Here is a 15414-nt window from a genome sequence, read left to right on the forward strand (position 1 = left end):
ACGGATAAAAGGAAGTACTTCTTCACCCAAAGAGTGATTATAACACATGGAATTCACTGCCACAGGAAGTGGTGGTGGCTACAAGCATGGATGGCTTCAAAAGGGAATTAGATAAGCATATGGAGCAGAGGTCCATCAGTGGCTATTAGCCACAAGGTATAGATAGGGGCTCTAAGGCAAGTGATGCTCTGTCTTCTTGGTGCTTGGGGGGGCAAACAGTGGGAGGGCTTCTAATGTCCTGGCCCCACTGGTGGACCTGATGGCACTGGTATTTCTGGCCACTGTGTGACACAGAGTGTTGGACTGGATGGGCCTTTGGCTGATCCAACATTGGCGTCTCTTATGTTTTTATGTTCTTAAGGGACTCTCAGGGGTCTTCTCCAGCACCATAATTCAAAAGCATCTATTCTTTGGCACTCTCTGGCCCGGACTGATGGCACTGGTATTTCTGGCCACTGTGTGACACAGAGTGTTGGACTGGATGGGCCTTTGGCTGATCCAACATTGGCGTCTCTTATGTTTTTATGTTCTTAAGGGACTCTCAGGGGTCTTCTCCAGCACCATAATTCAAAAGCATCTATTCTTTGGCACTCTCTGGCCCGGCCAGGTGTTCATCAAAACATCAGCTCTGGAAAGGCAGGACAGTTGGAAGCTGAGTTCCAAAAACAATTACTTTGGTAGCTGTCGTCAAAATAGGCCAAGGTGCTGGTCTTAGATTGAAGCCCCAAAACTCCGATAACACCGCAGAAGTATTAATTATTCAGGCTTATTTTTGTAAAAAGGTGCAAAAAGTTACAAATAGAAGAGCACTGAAAAAACCGGAAAGAAAATAAACTAAATAGGTAACCTAAAATACATATTTCAGGCTCTAGTCATCTGACCCAGATGTTACCTGGTCAGTCTAAAGGTGCAAAGTCCAAGCAGAAGTCCAAAAGTAGGTTTTCTGGCCATGCTAGGCCCACCCTCGTCAAAAGGATAAGCCAGAAATACAAACTCGAATGGATTATCTTGTTTTATGCCAGGTGGCCCACAGCTGTCTTGATCCTATTTGGCCAATCAGGTGTGTTGCTAAGACATGGGGCCACACACTTCTGCAGCTAGTTACGTGCCCACGATCAGGCATTCACCACTATCACCCCCACCCCACCCCCGGGTTTCTTGCTGTAGTGAGAAGGAATGCGAGTGGAAAGCTCTCTCCTGATCTAATTTGCACCTTTGTCCATCCCATCCTCCCCCCCCCCCCCCGACTTGCAAGTTATGTAATATAGAGGAGCATTTAGCGACTTCACTAAGCTTAAAAGCCTGAACCAAAGATTATGAAAGGCCCAAAAACGGCTAGAGAAGGCCAGTTTCTTGACATGAAATGGGGCAACAGTTCCCACAGCTTCACTGCCACTGATTTCTCTTTTCTTTGCCTTCCAAAAGGCATGGAAACTCTAATCCCTATTCCCTCCTACCTTCTCCAACACACCCTGCTGTCTGCCCTGAAGGACCCCAAAATGCTTTGTCTATATAGCTGCCATACCCTTCAAAAGTTTTCGACTACAGTCAGGATCTCCTCTCTGTTCCAGATAACTCGGGGGTTGTATTTCTGTGTACCTCTTGGGCCAAGTAACTGTACCTCAGTTCCTTCACAAAAGACCCTGGGTGCTCTGATTTCTGGAACCTTCTCTGCTCTAACCCATGAATTCCTGCCTTCTTTAATAATGTTAAAGTCTAGAACGCCAGAATCGTGCTGCTTCAGCCCAGTTCCCTTCCCTGAGAGGTGGATGGGTCTCAGGGGAGGGGGCGTGGCTCAGTGGCAGAGCATCTCCTTGGCGTGCAGAAGGTCCCAAGTTCAATTCCTGGCATTTCCAGTTGAAAATAGGACCAGGTCCTGTGTGCTGTGAAGGACACCTGCCTGAGGGAGCCGCAGCCAGTCAGGATACGCAGAACTGGTCTGGGGCAGACCGACCCGGGGGCAGGTTCTTCATGTGTCTTCCTTCCCTCTCAGACTGCTCTTGCAGGCCGGCTACGAGCCCAACGTGCAGGACAAGGACGGCTGGACTCCCCTGCATGCGGCAGCCCACTGGGGGGTGGAGGAGGCCTGCCGCCTCCTGGCAGAGCACTTCTGTGAGATGGAGGCACTCAACAACGTGGTGAGTGGTGTCAGGGGAGCGAGAGAAACGGCCGAGGAGGATGCGCTTTAAGACCAAGCAGGTCTGGCTCTGCGGGTCCTCGCTTAGCGGCTCTGGGGAAGTGTCTTCTCGGCCCGAGACCTCAGAGACAAGCTGCCAGTCCGAGCAGACAATTCCGGGTTCAATACGGCAGTCTGAGATGGGCAGCTTTGTACCCACGGTGCTTGGTAGGCTAGGCGACGGGTGGAATTCCAGAACAGGAGGCTCAAGACCTCGCGTGTGGCAAGGCAATTGTTACAAGAGGTCTGGAAAAAACTGAGCAGTTTCGTTGGCAAGGGGGGAGGGATGCCATGGAAGTAGCCATGGAAGTACGTCCTTTCAAAGGCTGGTTCTAGGGGAAGGAGCATTGGAGTAAATACCAGTGCCAGGAGGCAACATCAGGGGAAGGCCTCGGCCTCTACACCCCGTTTTTGGCCCTCCAGAGTAACTGGTTGGCTATTTTGCGAGACGGGGTGCCGGCCTGATCCTGCGGGGCTCCTCTTCCGTTCTTACGAGAGGGACACTCTCTCTCTCTCCTTTACGTGTAATTCCAGATCATCTCCACTCATTTGGATTGCAAACACACACACACACACACACCCCATTCATACCAGTAAGGCTCACCGCTTCCTGCAGAATGGGGCCCCTTTGAGTCAGAGAGGTGGTAGCCTGGTGAATGGGGTAGCAGTGAGGGGTCATGGAAGCCCTTGGTGTGGCTTGGAGGCAGGATGGGGGGGGGATCGCTGTGCCCACTGTGCAACTTCGATCTGCTGGGCAGCGCCGTTTGGCAGCATCTCTAACGGGGCTGCCCTCAGTCATCTCCCTGCCTCCACCCCATCTAGGGCCAGCGTCCCTGCGACCTCGCCGATGAGGATACTTTGGCCCTGCTGGAGGAGCTGCAGCGTAAGCAGAACGACGTGAGTGATTCGCTTTGCCTGACCTCCTCCTCCTCCTCCTCCTCCTCCTCTCCACACAGCAGGTGTCAAACTCGCCGAACCTCCTCCCTGGGATGTGTGCTTCTCACACCCGTGCAGGGAGCTCCCAGCCTCTGTGGAGGCCCGATTGGGAAATCTCGGAGATTCCAGTTTGGGGAGCTGGGTGGCAGGAGCGGAACTGGCGGGACTCGTAACCGCAATGGAAGCTGAGGGACTGACACTGCTGCCGGGTGCGAGGCGAAAGCCTGGGCTGGCGGAAGGCGAGTGGCACACGCAGAAGCAGCGCCTGGAGATCTGGCGTGCAGCAAAGCTCCTGGGACCAAAGAACCCCAAAGCTTTCTGCTGTCCCTTTTAGCCTTTTCACAATTCAGTGCTCATCTCGGCCTGTGCATAGCAGGCGCTTTAAAAGAAAGCCACACCCCAAATCCCACCCCTTCTCTCTGTCATCTTCCACCCTGTGGTGAATTTGACATTGTAAGCTCCTTGGGGCAGGGTCCTGCCATCGTGTGCATAGCCTATGGAGCTTGAGAGTTATCCTCCTACCAGCCTGTCCGGTGTAACTTTGTTTCTGCTACTCACCATTGCTGTCAGGCAGATCTTTCTGCACAGGCTACTCAGTTCTGGTTGTGCAGCTTGCACTGCTTTTTTTAAACGCCGTCCCTCCGGTCTCTGTGAGCAGCAAGAGCTGCTGGAACTGCGGTGACCCCAGGGCAGGAGGTCAGGGGTTGAATCAGACTTGCCTGTCAACTCAATTGGAGCCCTCGGGCGGCTAGGTTTTGAAAATCTCCGGGTGGGCCTCCCCGAGACAGCTCCTGGACATCCAGCACCTCCCTTCTCAGTGCTCTGGACAGGCGAGCGCTTGAGTTCCCAGGGAATGAAAGGTTTGCCACAGGAAGTGGCGGCGGCTACAAGCATGGACGGCTTCAAAAGGGAATTAGATAGGCATATGGAGCAGAGGTCCATCAGTGGCTATTAGCCACAAGGTATAGATAGGGACTCTGGGGCAAGTGATGCTCTGTCTTCTTGGTGCTTGGGGGGGGGAGGTCAACAGTGGGAGGGCTTCTAATGTCCCGGCCCCACTGGTGGACCTCCTGATGGCACCTGGTATTTCTGGCCACTGTGTGACACAGAGTGTTGGACTGGATGGGCCTTTGGCCTGATCCAACATTGGCGTCTCTTGTGTTCTTATGTTCTTATGTTTTCCTTCCTGCCCGTCAACTGCACTGCTGTTCCCGGCTGTGAACTGGAACTAGATTAGCTTCCAACATTCCTCCCCGGTCCTTGATATCTGGGCTTTTCTTAGCCAGAGAGAGCCATCGTGGGGTCTGCAGAGCAGTGGGATTCTTCCGATAACAGAAGGCCCACATGTATGCCGCCTGTAAAATAACCCTGCGATGACCTTGTCTCTGCTTCCGAGCCACATAAGGCAAGGTACGGATAGTCTGACCCGGTGAAACCCGCACGGCGGCTCAGGTGCCGCACGTGGCTCTTTGACACATCCCATCTGTGCTGCTTCTGAGCGCTGTTCGCCCGTGTGGTCTAGCATCGCTTCCCCAGGAAAGTGGTCAAGGCCCTTGCCCGGTGGGGCTTGTGGCTGGCAGGTGGTTCCCGCCTTGAAACAGCTACTGCCGGAGGAACGGGGGCAGCTACAAACCTCGCTGAGAGGCAGGCCTCGTGCCAGGGAGGGAAGTTCACGAGGCTCTGCTGGTTGGGGGTGATTGCAAATGTGGCTCTGCACAAGCTGTGGCGCGAGTGCGGCCGTTCTGATCCTTTGGATGCAGTTGCCCGCAGACAGCAGGCGTCTTTGCACCTTCCCCCACCCCCCAAACTGCTCCCTCCACCATTAATGTCTACAGTCACGTAGTTCGCTTCAGTGTGGTTCCCAGTTCAAGTTCCATTTACTGCTGTTCTTCATTGCTCTTCCCCATCCCGAGAAGAGAGTGCGGCCCTTCGGGAAGTGTTGGGACTATTTCTTCCTAGAAGGACGGGGGCCGTTGCAGCACACACCCCTGCCCAAACCTGGAACCTCCCTGCTCTGCTCTGCAAAGGTCTCATTAGGCTCACATTGCTTTTCCCTTGCCTTAGTGGCAGACTTGACCCTCTTCTCTTGCCGTAGCTACGCAGCAAGAAGGAAGCGCACCTGAGGCAGGCTGTGATCGATACCTGTTTGGAGCAACCCCCTTCGTATACAAGCAAGCACCGAAGGTGAGTGGGGAGGGGGCGGTATGACTGTTGCCCTTTCATTCCTGAAAACCCATACTGCCAAGTTATAACGGCCACATTGTCGGCTTTCTGCCATGGGGGAGGGCCTTTCCAAGAAAACTCAGTGGGTCCCAGGTTGAATCTCTGGCATCAGGTGTTGGGAAAGACCTTTCTTCTCTGCCCGAGACCCGGGAGAGTCACTGCCAGGTGGAATCTGGCCCAACTGCGCTTAGGAAGACCAGTGGCCCGTCTGGTTGAAGGCACGTCCAAAGCCTCTCCCTTAAATGTATGCGGGTGCCTTCTGTCAGCTGTCTGCTCTTAATATGGGATGCCGCTTCTGGTTTGGCACCAGGTCCGCAGATCCCACAAGTGGAAGCTGCAAAACAAGTTTTGAGAAGGCTTTATTTGGTGTTCCTTGAGGATGCCTGGAGGACAGGAATGGCCTCAGCTCAGTTTCCCGCAGAAGTGTTTACTGTTACAAATTGCAGATGTCGAGTCCTGCAATCCAACCGTTTGTGGTTACGCGTTGAATTGGTGCCAATTACAGGAGCCTGTTGCTCCGCAGACAGTAGCAGCATGACAGATCCTTCTCGGAGCAGGGAACGCCTGTTCACTCCAAGTTGCACTGACTGACAGTGCCATGAATTCAAAGAGGGATCACTGTGGCCTCCTTCAGCAAACCAAAGCCCAGCTTGGTTCAGAGCTCTAAGCAGTGCGCCCACAAAAGGGCAGTGTTCCGTGTGCCTCTGCCATGCTGAACCTCTGGAGCATGAGATGCATGGTACGAGAGACCAGTGCCAGACGTAGATCCATGTAACCTACAGACCCTACTTCTCGTAACCAGTTCCATTTCATTCATTAGCCAGTGTCTTCACCTGGGCAGAGAGACCTGATGTCACATCCTCACTCTGGGTTATTGTGAGGATAAAATTGGAGGGGTGGGGGTGTCAACCTCCAGTGTTCCCTCTAAGCTGAATTAGTGTGAGCTAGCTCACAGTTTTTTTAGCCTGTGGTTCACACATTTTTTGGCTTAGCTCAGGGCGGATGGCTCCAGAGCAGGCTAATTTATGCAGTAGCCAAATCGCTCGCTCACAGCTTTAATGCCAGCAGCTCGCAAAGCAGAGTTTTTGCTCACGAGACTCCACAGCTTAGAGGGAGCATTGCCTACGACCTCTGTGGAAGGAAAAGGAGAAGAAAAAATGCAATAATAGTCCAAATAGGATGAAAAATAAGGAAACTGGTTATTGGCAGTGAGAGGTCATCAGCATTTCTGAAGCTTCCAGCCCTGTAATAATGGTTCAGTCTGTGACGGAGTCCATCCTGGTCAAAGTGGAGCAGTGAGAGAGTGGTTTCTGTGCATCGCCTTCCACATTGAACCTCCGCCTCTCCCAATCCAGGAGTTCCGTGTGTCGCATGAGCAGCAAAGAGAAGATCTCTGTCCAGGACCAATCGAAGGAGCGCAAGACTTTGGGCACCATCGCTGTCGGTGAGGAGGAGACCAGCTCGGCCTCAGATGGAGAGGAGGCTCCAAATTCCAGCGGTAGGCGGGGTGTGCACACAGGAGGCTCTCAATCCAGAGTGAAGGAAGACCAGGATGACGGGTCGGATAACAACTGTTTCCCATCCCCTACAGAGGCCAAGGCCAGCCCCCCAACGGACAGCAGTGCGGTGAACGGAGTCTCTGTGCCCCCCGTCAGCCCTGTCCCTCCCAGTTCTGCCACACAAAAGGTAAGGCTTTCCTTTTCCACACCGGCACGAGCACCTCGGCAGCCCGGAGATAAGGATAGGAAGCCATTGGCGTGGCTCCCTGTCTCTTCCTTCCACAGCGGAGTGCTCAATGTGCTGGCGGTGGCTGCTGGTGGCCTCCCATCCCAGGTCAGCCCCGCGCGCTCTCACGAAACAGCCTGTGTCGGAGCTTGTGTGCGGAGGACGGCGGGACCTGTGCATTTCGAGGAAGGCCCCGGTAGCTTCCCCCCCACTTTTCAGTCATTCATCCCGTGGGATGCAAGTCTGGAGGCCGTTTTTTGCGCTTTCTCACCTCCTTGTCTCTCCCCTGCCGTTTGGGTGGGGCTGAGCCTCTGGCCCAGCAGCTCTTAACCACCTCCCCGGGGAGGAGAGGAAGCGGTGGAGGGCCCCCACCAAACCCCAGGTTTGGAGTGGGAAAGCTGCACTTGGGGGTCTGATTCTGTGGAAGCTGGGAGCCCCGGGACCGAGGCTCTGTCGTGGGCATCGCTCTCCTGTTCGGAACTGGGCGTCTTCTCCCCCACCACCACCCTTGGCCTTGCACGAATCCTTGCATGACTCCTCCCTGCAGCTCTGCAGCATGTGCTGCGTTCATGCTGGTAGCATCTCTGTCAGCCCACCAACACCTTCGTCTTGCATGCTTACCTGCTGTTGCTTGCAGCTTACTGGGGGAAGGGGAGGCTGGCCTTTGTCCCGCGTGGGGTGCCAGCATGGAGACGGTCACGCAGAGGCAGGCGGCAGCCTCCCAGACAGTCTCGGGTGATTGTTCTGATCGGACCCTAACCAGGCTCTCTCTCGCTCCGTTCCGATGTCTGCCGGGCAGTTCTTTCCACCGCATGTCACTTTTCTCTCTTTGTCGTGTGAAATACTTTGGACTTTTTTTGTTGTTTGTTCTTCTGTCCTCCCCACCACCACCCCCGGCCTCCTTGCATCTTTCCCCTTCCGTCGGTTGCCGGACCGTGCCCCACCCGCCCCCCTTCCTTCGTTTCCCCCAGCCGCAGTTTGCCTTCATCACTCCCGTGCTGCCCATCCTGAGCCCTCTCGGGCCTTCCATGTGGAGGCAAAGCCTGCGCAAGACAGGGATTGTTCTGGTGCCTGAGAATGGAGAGAGAGATGCAGTGAGTGTGTGTGTGTGTGGGAAACGGTGTTCCCTCTAAGCTGAGTGAGTGTGAGCTAGCTTGCAGTTTTTTAGCCTCCGGCTCACAGTTTTTTGTCTCGGCTCAGGAAGGAGGGCTCCAGAGCAAACCGATTTATGCAGCAGCCCAATCGCTCGCTCACAGCTTTAATACCAGTAGCTCACAAACTAGAATTTTTGCTCACGAGACTCCACAGCTTAGAGGGAGCATTGCAAAGAGGGGGCTGTGTTTCTTTAGTAAAACGTCTGCTTGGCGAGCAGAAGGTCCAAGGTTCAATCCCCAGCATCTCCAGGGATCAAGTGATGTGGAAGGTCTTCTTGACCCGAGATCTTGGAGAGCTACTGCTAATCAGAATAGACAACAGTGACCTTGATACGCCAAGGGTCTGGCTCAAGTATACAGCCGCTTCATGTGTTCAGAAGCATATCCTGGGCATCCGTTTGGTGTAGTGGTTAAGAGCCAGTTTGGTGTAGTAGTTAGGAGCGCGGACTGTAATCTGGGAGAACCGGGTTTGATTCCCCAGTTGTCCACATGCAGCTGTTGGTGTGGCTTCGGGTCAGTCAGAAGTTCTGACAAGAGCTGTCCTTGAAAGGGCAGTTCTCAAGAGAGCTCTCTAAGCCCCACCTCCCTCACAAATTGTCTGTTGTGGGGAGGGGGAAGGGAAAGGAGTTTGTAAGCCTCTCTGAGTGAAGGGTGGGGTATAAATCCAATCCTTCTTTTCTCCATTAGTGGGGATCAGGGTCCTAAAATTCTTTCCCCCGGAAGCTGAGCCGTCTCCTTCCAGATCAGATGGGCTTAGGGGCAGCCTTAGAGTTGTCCTGTCAAAGTTGCGGGACGACCAGGCCCAAATCCTGGGGTTTGACTATCTTTCCTCATGATTGCGGCGACCTCCTCTAACTGCCAAGTTGCCTAGCGCTCCTCCATTTTTAAAAATGGGGTGGCACTGCTGTTCTCCAGTGTACTGATACAGAAAGATAACGTAGCTTTCCTTGTGTGCACCTGTGACTCATCCCCCCCCTCCCCGCATGTATAGAAGAGCACAGAAGGGAACGAAGGATAGGTTTGGTGGGCTTCATCTGGCCAGCAGGCTTTCTGAGGGAGGAACAGGGCTGGGTCGTTGCAGAGCTACGGAGTTCCTAGATTAGAGACAGGCGAGTTGGATCAGGGCCTTGAGGAAAGCCAGCTCTTAATGAGCCGTGACTCTGCGCGTCCACTCCTTTCCCTTCATTGTGCATCCTCTCAGAATGGGTAATCCCGGCAAGCCAAGGCGGAGGTTTCAGTGGGAATGAGACCGTGTGGTGGAACGCGTTGGGCAAAGGGCTCCGGGCTTCTATTCCCCGGGAGGCCGAGGTTTCAGTGGGAATGAGACCATGTGGTGGAACGCGTTGGGCAAAGGGCTCCAGGCTTCTGTTCCCCGGCACGGGATCGGACACCGCGTTCTGGAGAGACTCTGTTGCTTTCTGGGAAGCTCTGCTCCCCCCCCCCCCCCGAGAGGATACGTCCCCACAACCACTTTTAACTTTAAAAGGGGTAATTTTTCTGATATGAGGGGACATGTGGGGAGGAAACTGAAGGGAAAAGTAGAAAGGGTCAAAACCATTGGGGAAGCTTGGAAACTGTTTAAAACTACAATTCTAGAAGCTCAAATAAAATATATTCCGCAGGTTAGGAAAGGCACAAACAGGTATAAGAAAAAGCCTACATGGTTAACAAACAAAGTAATGGAAGCTGTAAAAGGTAAAAAGGATTCCTTTAAGCGGTGGAAAGCTAGTCACAGTGAGGCTGATAAAACAGAACACAGGCTATGGCAAATAAAATGCAAGTCTGTGGTCAGGCATGCAAAAAGGGAATATGAGGAGCATATAGCAAAAAATGTAAAGACCAACAATAAAACTTTCTTCAAATACATTAGAAACAGGAAACCAGCCAGGGAGGCAGTGGGGCCCTTGGATGACCAAGGGGTAAAAGGAGTACTGAAGGATGATAGGGAAATGGCTGAGAAGCTAAATGCATTTTTTGCCTCCGTCTTCACTGTGGAAGATGAGAGGTGCTTGCCCACTCCAGAGCCGCTGAGTTCGGGAGGGGTGTTGAAAGACCTGAGTCAGATTGAGGTGACGAGAGAGGAGGTCCTAAAACTGATAAACAACTTAAAAACTGATAAATCACCAGGCCCAGATGGCATACATCCAAGAGTTCTGAAAGAACTCAATTGTGAACTTGTGGATCTCCTGACAAAAATATGTAATCTCTCCTTAAAATCAGCCTCCATTCCTGAGGACTGGAAGGTAGCTAATGTCACTCCCATCTTTAAAAAGGGTTCCAGAGGAGATCCGGGAAATTACAGGCCTGTCAGTCTGACGTCGATACCGGGTAAATTGGTGGAAACCATTATTAAGGAAAGAATTAGTAGGCACATAGATGAACAAAACCTATTGAGGCAGACTCAACATGGGTTCTGTAAGGGAAGATCTTGTCTCACTAACCTGTTAGTGTTCTTTGAGGGGGTGAACAAACATGTGGACAAGGGGGATCCAATAGATATTGTTTACCTTGACTTCCAGAAAGCTTTTGATAAAGTTCCTCATCAAAGGCTCCTAAGCAAGCTCAAAAATCATGGGATAAAAGGACAAGTCCTTTTATGGATCAAAAACTGGCTAATTAATAGAAAACAGAGAGTGAGTATAAATGGGCAGTTCTCCCAGTGGAGGGGTGTAAGCAGTGGGGTACCACAGGGATCAGTACTTGGTCCACTGCTTTTTAACTTGTTCATTAATGATTTGGAGATGGGAGTAAGCAGTGAAGTGGCTAAATTTGCGGATGATACAAAGTTGTTCGGGGTGGTGAAAACCAGTGAGGATTGTGAGGCACTCCAAAGGGATCTGTCAATTTTGGGCGAGTGGGCGTCAACATGGCAAATGGGGTTCAATGTGGCCAAGTGCAAGGTGATGCACATTGGAGCCAAAAATCCTAACTATAAATACACGTTGATGGGGTCTGAACTGGCAGAGACTGATCAAGAGAGAGATCTTGGAGTTGTAGTAGATAACTCACTGAAGATGTCGAGACAGTGTGTGACTGCAATAAAGAAGGCCAATGCTATGCTGGGGATTATTAGGAAGGGTATTGTAAACAGATCAGCCAATATCATAATGCCGCTATATAAATCAATGGTGCGACCTCATTTGGAATACTGTGTGCAGTTCTGGTCACCACACCTTAAAAAGGATATTATAGCTTTGGAAGAAGTGCAGAAAAGGGCAACTCGAATGATAAAAGGGTTGGAACACTTTCCCTATGAGGAAAGGTTAAGGTGCTTAGGGCTCTTTAGCTTGGAGAAACGACGACTGAGGGGTGACATGATTGAGGTTTATAAGATTATGCATGGGAAAGAGCAGGTAGAGAAAGAGGTACTTTTCTCCCTTTCTCACAATACAAGAACTCGTGGGCACTCCATGAAATTGCTGAGCGGTTGGGTTAGAACGGATAAAAGGAAGTCCTTCTTCACCCAAAGAGTGATTAACACTTGGAATTCACTGCCACAGGAAGTGGTGGCGGCTACAAACATGGACGGCTTCAAAAGGGAATTAGATAGGCATATGGAGCAGAGGCCCATCAGTGGCTATTAGCCACAAGGTATAGATAGGGGCTCTGGGGCAAGTGATGCTCTGTCTTCTTGGTGCTTGTGGGGGTGGGGTCAACAGTGGGAGGGCTTCTAATGTCCTGGCCCCACTGGTGGACCTCCTGATGGCATCTGGTATTTCTGGCCACTGTGTGACACAGAGTGTTGGACTGGATGGGCCTTATGTTCTTATTCCCCCCTCCCCCGGCAGGTAGGACTCCAGTGGTTCTTGCTTGCTGCTGTGGAGTCACCGGTGACCATTTTTATTTATTTATCTGTTGGGCTTCTTGCCTGCCCTCCCCCGCAAGCAGGCTCAGGGCAGGCTAGAACAAGCAACTATCACAACCCCAACTTCTAAAGCCTCGCCGTTAACCAATAAGCAATAATAAAATGACACCAATAAATAGCAGCAGTAGCAATCGATGGCATCATCCCATCACTCCAACGCCATCTGCTCCCGTATAGGCGTCCCACCTGTGTGCGGGTGGATGGCAGGTGGTGCGGATGGGGCAGACAGACCATATGAACAGCACGCCACAGGCCATGCAAAGCGATGCAGGGCAATGCAGAAATAAGTCGATAGCTCTTTGCCACCCCAACCAGGGGGCCTGGCAGAACAGCTCCGTTTTACAGGCCCCACGGAACTGCATGAAGTCCCACAGGGCCCGGATCTCAGCAGGGGGAGCGTTCCACTAGGCCGGTGCCAGAGCCGAGAAGGTTCTGGCTCCAGGTGAGGCTAGGCAAATAGCTTTGGGGGCTGGGGACCACCAGCAGATCTTGATCCATCGGGTGTTGTGCTCTTCTGGGACATACCAGGAGAGAGTGCAGGGGGGCTGGGGACCACCAGCAGATCTTGACCCATGTGCTCTTCTGGGACATAGCAGGAGAGACAGTGCTGAAGGCGTGTTGGTCCCAGACTGCACAGGGCTTTGAAGGTGAAAACCAAAACCTTGCACTTGACCCGGTATTCAACTGGAAGCCAGTGCAGCTGGCGGAGCACTGGACACATATGGGCTCTCAATGGTGTTCCTGTCACAACATGGGCATGCCAGAACCTACCTGCATTAGCTCCGCCCGGTTTACATCCCCCTCGTCCGCTCCAACTCCACTGTTCCAAGCCTCCGTCCGTCCTGACTCCCGTTCCTTCCTTGATTCTCCCCACTTCCTCTCTGTCTCTCTGTCTCTCTCTCTCTCTCTCCATCACCCACTTGCCCCCCCTCCCACGTACAGTTCTCCGGGGGCTGCAGCCGCACAATGGAACCAGAGGACTCGCAAGCCCCCGCGGTCTGGAGGCAGAGTCTGCGCAAGACCAGCAGCTTTGGGGTGCTGCAGGACGCCAGGCTGGAGGACGGGGCTGCCAAGGAGGGCAGCGGCATCAAGAGGTCAGCGTCCAGTCCTCGGCTGGACACAGAAGAGAAGGTAAGCCTGGGGGAGGAACGTCCCACGAGGAGATAAGCCGTAGTGTTCTTGAAGTCAGCAGGGCGGCAGTGTACGGGAACAAAGGGGGGGAAACCCCAGTTGGCTCTGAAGGGGTGGTCACACCTGTTTGAAGTCTCTATAATTGAGCGTTGCGTGGCCTAGGAGCCGGCAATGACACAGGCAGTGCTAGATGCAATCCACTTGTGTCCAGTGGCACCATGTAAATGCAGGGCTCAGCGTTGGCCGTCTTGGCTAGACCTGATCGGATCTGATCGGTGCCTCCATTACGGCAGTGCACAGAAGCCGGAAGACACATGGAGAAATCTCAGAAGCAGTGCGAGTCGCGGGCCCCAACGGCCGCACAGATATGCTTGAAAATAAATGGACCGTGCTTGGAGAAATCTCGGGAGCGGTGGGGAGGGAGTTCAGGGGATCGCGGGGTGGTGTGCAGACAGCTACGCGGGAAGCGGGATTAATTTCTCAGCCAGCAAAATAGCCTTGCGCTGCTGCTACGTTTGCCAGATCTGGCATAGAAGCTGTGAAATTGGGACTCTCTGAGCATGCCCTGGGTGCTTTTCCCTCCCTTAGGAAGTCACCAGCAGTTGGTTTTAACGGGAGGCCCAAGTGGCTCAGGTGGTTAAGATGCTGAACTGCAGGCTGTGGAAGGTCGGTAGTTCAGCAGTTTGAGACCCGAGTGCGCCGCATAACGGAGTGAGCTCCCGTCTCTAGTTCCAGCTCCTGCCAACCTAGCAGTTCGAAAGCAAGAAATTGCAAGTAGATAAATAGGTACCACTTCGGTGGGAAGGTAACAGCGTTCCGTGCGCCTTGGCGTTTGGTCATGCCGTCCACATGACCACAGAAATGTCTTCGGACAGCGCTGGCTCTTCGGCTTTGAAACGGAGATGAGCACCGCAACTCTAGAGTCGGACTCGACTGGCTTTCTAGCAAGGGAACCTTTACCTTTACAAGGACTCTGCTCGGGAAGCAGCCAGACTTTGGGCCCGGCACCTTCTGTTTTGCAGCTTATATACCGGGAACCATTAGGTGAATTAAAGGAAAAGAAATAGGAAAGGAAGTGCCCTTGGCTTGCAGGAACCAGAGAAGCGGAAGAGAGAAGTGCTCACGGGCTCACTTCATTTTTATCTTAGAATGAAGAGGCTTTTTTTGCTGCCCTTCTCTTGCTTTTTTATTTCTACTTTTACCACCTTAGATTTAGCAGCCTTGAGGACTCCGTTATGGGGGGAAACTGGCTCTGGCAGGGTGGGTTTCTTGAGGCGGGATTCTGAGGGGCAAATTTTGCCATCACTTTCTCTCGGCTTTGCCCTCTCTGTCTGTCTGTTTCTCTCTCTCTTTTTCCCTGTCCACCCCACCCTTCACTGTCTATATATTTACAGCAAGACATCCGGGAGCTCTTACAGAAGTGGAACAAGAATCCCATTGGCCCAGGGTTAGCCAATAGGAGTGCCCCTTCTGAGCCAGCTGGTGACCCGGTAGGAGCCTCTGCCCGTCAGAGGGTGTGGCTGGCTGATTACCTTGCTTGCTAGTTGGCTAGCTTTGTGGGTCTTCAGTTGCAGCGGGGCTTTGCTCGACCGCCAGGGGGTTTCTGGTGGCCGGATGGGGGGATCCCTCAGGTGGGAGATCCCTCGTGCCATCGTTTGCTTTCAAGGAAGACGTGGGTTGGATGTCCCACTTTTGTGGGATTCTCCCCCCCACCCCTTGCCCCCCGTTTCTCACATTTTCTTTATCCTTGCTGTCTCTGGCCACAGCTTTCTAGGCATTCGTCTGCGTCCCTAAGCACGGGTAAAATCCTAGGAGCCAGAAGTGGCTCCGCTGTCTGGGCTACTGTCAAGAGACTCGCGCGGAGCCTCTCTTTCTAGGCCACCGGCCCAGTCAAAGCTTTCCAGGTCTCCAGCTGGCCTCTGAGCCAACGCCCCCTCCTGGCCAGAACACAAACAACAGCATCATCCCCCAAACCCCCCCCCCCCCGTGGGCCCATTCATCAGTTCCTCTCCTTTTCCTTCTTACAGAGCAAAGAGCCACGCCTGGCCCGGGTGACGCCAACCCCCACTCGGAGGATATTCGCCCTCCCAGACACGGAGCCCCACCGGGACCCACGGCGAGCGTGAGTAACCTGCCGTAGGCTAGCCACTGCAGTGTCACGGGTATAATGTCAGGCTCGGATCAGGAGACCCAGGTGTAAATCC

At 53.1% G+C, this 15414-nt stretch overlaps 1 protein-coding gene across 1 annotated transcript in view; it reads left to right on the plus strand.

The window, feature by feature from the left end:
• Positions 1-15414, plus strand: part of PPP1R12C (protein phosphatase 1 regulatory subunit 12C) — a 39747-nt gene that overhangs the window by 14158 nt on the left and 10175 nt on the right. The window contains 8 exon segments of the mRNA XM_015429168.1: positions 1994-2138; positions 2999-3073; positions 5208-5296; positions 6691-6833; positions 6927-7021; positions 13022-13210; positions 14605-14700; positions 15238-15332. Coding sequence (XP_015284654.1) covers positions 1994-2138; positions 2999-3073; positions 5208-5296; positions 6691-6833; positions 6927-7021; positions 13022-13210; positions 14605-14700; positions 15238-15332 — 927 coding nt within the window.

This window comes from Gekko japonicus, unplaced genomic scaffold (assembly GCF_001447785.1).
Source record: "Gekko japonicus isolate JY-2015 unplaced genomic scaffold, Gekko_japonicus_V1.1 scaffold2783, whole genome shotgun sequence".
NCBI classification, from domain to species: Eukaryota; Metazoa; Chordata; class Lepidosauria; order Squamata; family Gekkonidae; genus Gekko; species Gekko japonicus.